Source organism: Poecilia reticulata, linkage group LG2, assembly GCF_000633615.1.
Source record: "Poecilia reticulata strain Guanapo linkage group LG2, Guppy_female_1.0+MT, whole genome shotgun sequence".
NCBI classification, from domain to species: domain Eukaryota; kingdom Metazoa; phylum Chordata; class Actinopteri; order Cyprinodontiformes; family Poeciliidae; genus Poecilia; species Poecilia reticulata.
The window spans coordinates 33,568,087-33,573,639 of record NC_024332.1 but is presented as its reverse complement, the minus strand read 5'-3'; the positions used below and the strand labels follow the sequence as shown (position 1 = coordinate 33,573,639).

Genomic DNA, 5,553 nt, shown 5'->3' with positions numbered 1-5,553 from the left:
ATGCAAGCGGCCAACTCATTACTACAACTGTGCAAAAAAAAAAAAAAAAAAAAAAAAAAAAAAAAAAAACACACACAACATAAAAAACACAGGAATATGCATAATTAGCCTGGACTTGTTTTCTGTATGTTGTAGCTTTTTTTTAAACAAAGAGACTTCTTTACATCCAAGGGCTGGATTACAGCGCTTTGGCAGACGGGTGTATGTTTATTGGTGGCTTTTGATCTTTTTTTAAAGGTAATATATATGCAATTCCTTGATTGTAGGCAATCTGATTACACTAAAAGGATTAGATGTAATCCATCTACAACCTCTAATATCAAACAAAATCGACCATTAACTGGATTAATTACGAAATACAATAGTTTTACTTAGCAATCTTGCCAATCTAAAATAATTACCTCTCTAGATCTMATTACTTTCATGGTCTATGTGCCATTAAAAATGGATGTGTAGCCGGTTTCCTCTACTTTGTACATTTGGGATGTTTACAGACACCTGATGGGAGCTGACACCTGAGCTCCAGTTTGATGGGCTCTGGGATGACAGATGAAGAGTGTAACCAGCGGGTGGCAACCAGGCAGGAGAAGAAGAAACAAACAAGGAGATTTCGGCAATAACAGAAAAACACTGCAACACTGCAACAGCCTGACTGACAGAAAGGTGCTGGAATTCATTTCTGGCTTTAAGGCCTGGATATATCATGATATGTGTTTGGCTTTCCAGTCAGTCTCCATCCTCAACATGCTCTTTTTGATTTTTGGTGTCTTGCAAAAACATATCCATTCCTCCCATTTGTCACATTACATCCACAAAATTTCATGAACTTTGTTGCAGTTTTGTCTGACAGACAGACCTGAATGGTCAACTTTTGCCCCAGTCTCAACTCTTTTGCAGTTTTTAACAGATTGTCTTCCAGGATTGACCTGTATTTAGCTACATCTGTCTTCAACCAAAGATTCCTCAACTGCTAATGAAATGAAATGCAAGGCCATGTCTTGGTAGGTATGTAGTTGTGCTACTATTTCTGTTTTTAGGTGATGAGCTGGACAGTGCTCAGTTAAACATCCAAGTGGAGAATTCAAAAGGAGGGAGGAAGCAGGCCAAACCAGGCAGACAGGCCATGGTAAAGAGTGTTTATTTAAACTTGCAAAATGAATTGGAGGAGTAGGAATAAAACAAAGACMAACCTGCAAGAGGGGAAGACAACAAGCACGACAACAGAAAGATCTTGAACTAGTTGAACASAGTGGCTAAAATGCTAGGAAATTGATTACTTGAATCCATAAACAGTCAGCAGGTGTGAGGAAAAGCAGAGATACAGGAAGGGGATGACAAACTCCAGKCTTCAAGGGCTGGTGGGCTACAGTGTTTACATATGTTTCYGTGTCAACACACCTTAATCGAATACTCAAGAGATTAGTTGGACTCTGTAGAAYGTGATCGGCTTCTGGGGAGGTAATTTGATTCTGGCTTCGGACCAGAAATGTATTTAAAGGTTGCAGCATTCTGKACCTTAAGACCATCTTGGCTATAAGATGGACTGAGAAGAACAGCTGGGAAATAACATTAAAATGATTCCCTGCAYTTAGTTTAGCAACTTTCTACTTACTTCGAAAGACAATTTGCTGCACTGGATRTTGTTTATAGGTATTGGAGCAAAGGAAGCTAAATACAAAAACGTCTCACAGTTTAGTTTGTGGGAAAAAAAATGAAAACCATATCYAGTTCTTTTTCCATTTCACAATTATATAATTATATCCCCCACCCCGAACCCAAAAACACACACATACATACCCTCTCCAATAGCTCTCAAAAATACAATGCAGTTTGCAGTTATGCCATGACAAATAATAACACAAAAAGTCAACACTTTTGCAAGAAGCTATGTGCAGAAGTCTGTCTGGTTTATTGCTGTGCAAGATTCTTTGTCAAAAWAAATATTCATATTTGATTTTTAACGTGTAAAAGATGTTCAAACAAGCACAATTTCAATGAATGGATTAATTTTTTTTAATTGAATATAGTCTAGACTCCAGACCATACATATCTCATTCAGTAGTGTTTATGCTGCCATGCCTTTGTTTCTTTCACCATGCCGTCTTTTTTTCCAAGACTGCACGCTGTAGTCAATAATGTTTCATTTTGTGAAAGGCAGGTTTTTACAAGTTTTTCTGTCTTAATCTATGTCACAAATGTCCCAAAGCCTCTGAAACTGTGTGTTATACTTAAATATCAAAAAGTTACAAACTAACTTCTATCAGTAAAGTATAACTATTGGATTTTAATACAATCCCTCTCTTTGATGTCAAAGAAATCTACWCTTTGGACGTTGTAAAATAAAATTTCTGTTGTTGATTTTCAGAAAAACACAAAAACTGAAAGTATTCTGAACTACTCTACGGAAAGTGAAAGTCCCTTTCGACCATCTGGTGTGGAAAATCTGAAAATATCACAAACTTGTTCATTTATCTAATACAGGGTCCCTCTTCCAGTACCTCATGCATGTTCACAATGTAGTAACTCTCAAGTCCTGCTAAACATTTAAAGTCAGYAAGGCTCTAAACGTCAGCAGTTTCTGAGCCAAATGCTTGGCATGAAAATCTACAAAATGCTTCWACAAAATGTCTTAGATGACACATCTCCCTGCAGGASATCTGGTATGCTTGGATATKATAGTGTGAACAAGGATGYGTTCTTTTTACCATGTTAAAGTAAGCAGGTTGCTGTTATGAGAAGAGAGCTGACACAAATTCTGGGCATGTTATCACCGCCTAACAGGACACAAAACCACAAAMGTTTAGAGTCATAYAACGACCAAACTGTTGAATGAATCAGAACCTGAGACTKTTATAAGGCCATCCTTAAATAAATTGGTCTAAAATTGGTTACAAGTTTTGGATTTGTATTTTTGTAATTCAGTAAATTTAGTTCAGCTACGTCACTTGAAGAACTGAACCCAAGTACATTGTTTTTAGAACAATCTAGAAATTGTCCTCAAAAAAGGCATTTTGGTGTAACTTGCAGCCTTCATTTTTCACAAAGAGCGAAAATTGGTTAATTAAAAAAGTTAGCATTGCGAGGAGTGCTGAAGAGGCCAGGAGGGGGAGCAATTAACACCTGTAGCTGTACTGTATCATTCTGCAAAACTCTGTGGGAGAATTCAAATTTAACAGCCATCAGGCTGCGAACATTAATGAAGGAYCAACAGTAAACTGCCACACGGAGAGCTTACTCATGCTGGTTTTCTGCTCTGGTGGGAGAGTGCAACTGATTGCTCTTACATAACATCTCGAGTCTAAAGTGGTCCCTGATTAAATACAAGCTGAAAATAACCTCAATTGCTGATTATTTTAAACTTTTAGAAACAAATCAGACAATAGCTCTACAAGTATTCAGTTTTWATGATCATCCTATGCAAAAGTTATAGTTTTATTTACACAGTGCTTAATATTGTTAAGCACTGTGCAATGTCATCCCTTGGTTCTTCATATTTCTTGCACAGTGACCTAAAAACGTGACTCAGTTACACCGTCCAGAGGAAGGGGCCAAAATTACAGAAAACTATTGCAGAAGGTTGAAGATGGAAACCCAAATCATTTGACCCCAGGCATTCTATAAAAAAAACACACAAAAAAACAAACTGGTACCAAATAAGGAAATGTCTGTATGAAATCCTAAATCTGAAGTTTAAAAAAATCCTTCAAAAATGTTATTATTAATTTCCAGCATATAACCAATATAAATTATCAGAAATTATCTTCAGAATCCTAACTGACCTGAAGTTGAGTCAGACTTAATTTAAAGCAGTGAGAGAAAGGTTATGTTACTTAAAATGGTGTTTTGTATGCACATTTAATTTCCTCTAGGATTTGGGGTTATTTGAGCTTCTGAGAGGCTAATCAGCTGCTACCAGTTGTAAAAAATATACCTTGTTGCCACTGAAAGTTAAAAAGGAAGAGCAACATTTTTTTCAGGTGCACAGAATGCAAAACCAGAGTAGAAAAAAGTCAAAATATGTAATGTCTAAACCCAACAAAAAAAGATGCTATGCAATATCTTGGCCATTCATAAATTTTTAGCCAGAAACAGGGCTGTTTTGTGKATTGACTACTAGCAATTTAAAKAAATTTTGTATGTTTTCATTCTCTACTGAATGCAGTTGAAACTGACTTCTAATATATCCTWCWAGAAGGTTACTTAGTTGAGTTTTAGTTTAATTAGTAATTTCTGWCATAATTCATAACAGACAACTGGTCAGTCCAACATACAATCAAAACCACAAAATAGAAATAGAATGTAATACAAATCTTCAATAAAGAACATATAATTAAATAAAATGCAATGTGCAAATCTGAGCATTTTACTGTCTTCATAAGACATTAAACTACTGGACTCTCAAGAGAAATAAACCCAAAGGCAAAATCTTCAGGGAGGAAACACAAGTTGCTTTTAAACAATGACATTTTTTTAAACTAAAAACAATGCTGAAAAACACTTTTTATAAAAATAGTGAATATAAAAATTGTTTATTAAAAAAGACACTCCCAAATTATGCTAAAATAGATGTATCTTAGTGATAAATGCTGAAGTAAGTAATTGGGAACCTTAAAAGCCGTTTCTTTTAAGAGAACCGAGCCAAAAGACTTGAATCTTTCAAAACAATCGTACCTCCCATCACTCCTAGCAACTGCCACTTACACGTGAACCGCTTGTTGTCATTCGTCACTTCCTGCGCGGCAGAKCCTAAACTAGCTAAAAAAGTTAGCAGCTGGTTCGGCTTGTTTTTATGAGGATATTCAGTAGTTTTGACAATGATGATGGTCATATAAGCTGAACAAACTGAATTGCCCGATAAACCGGAGTGATAATATCTGGCCGTTGCTGACACATTAGCCTAATTAGCTGTTGGCTTACCGTCTGTTTACAGCCTGTAAGCTAAACGCGTGGCCCTGTGTTTTCTCCATGGATCACCCTTTTACTGGTAAATGCGTGTTAAGGTGAGCTCGAATTTGTGTTAATTTGGAATCCTTCACCATGTCCAACCAGCTGACTGCAGAGCAGCAGCAGAAGATTGAGGAGAACAGACGGAAAGCTTTGGAGCGAAGAGCCCAAAGACTCGGACAGCAGACTTCAACGGGATTTAATGGTGCTTCAGTGCAGACAGATTTCCCGAAGCAGAGCGACAATCACAGATATCCTCCTTTGTCTGTACCACCACGGTTTGTCCCACCTTTTAAAAAAGACTCACAGATGAGCAGTAATCAGATCCACARACCAAACCAWCAGCTGCTACCTGGTACTAGCAATCAAGTCAACAAAAATACTCAGATYAACTCATTCAGACAGGTGAGACATTTTCTTAAAGATCTAACCTGCGAGAAGTTTTCTTTTTTCTTTAATCGATAAGTTGTATTTTCAGGTCACTGCTCCTYCTCCTCGAACAAATCAGCACTTGCAAAACCTTGGGTCATCTGGTGGAGGAAATGTTGGTGTGAAGCCAGTTCAGGCCATTTCTGTCACATCTGGAAGTGCAGTTGGCTCATTCTACAA

At 37.1% G+C, this 5,553-nt stretch overlaps 1 protein-coding gene across 1 annotated transcript in view; it reads left to right on the top strand.

Annotated features, from left to right (window-relative positions):
* The first annotated feature begins 4,693 nt into the window (after positions 1 to 4,693).
* smarcal1 (SWI/SNF related, matrix associated, actin dependent regulator of chromatin, subfamily a-like 1) overlaps positions 4,694 to 5,553 on the top strand; it is a 9,599-nt gene continuing 8,739 nt past the window's right edge. The window contains exons 1-2 of the mRNA XM_008403949.2: positions 4,694 to 5,349; positions 5,423 to 5,545. Coding sequence (XP_008402171.2) covers positions 5,038 to 5,349; positions 5,423 to 5,545 — 435 coding nt within the window. The 5' untranslated portion in view covers positions 4,694 to 5,037. The remainder of the gene's footprint in view (positions 5,350 to 5,422; positions 5,546 to 5,553) is intronic.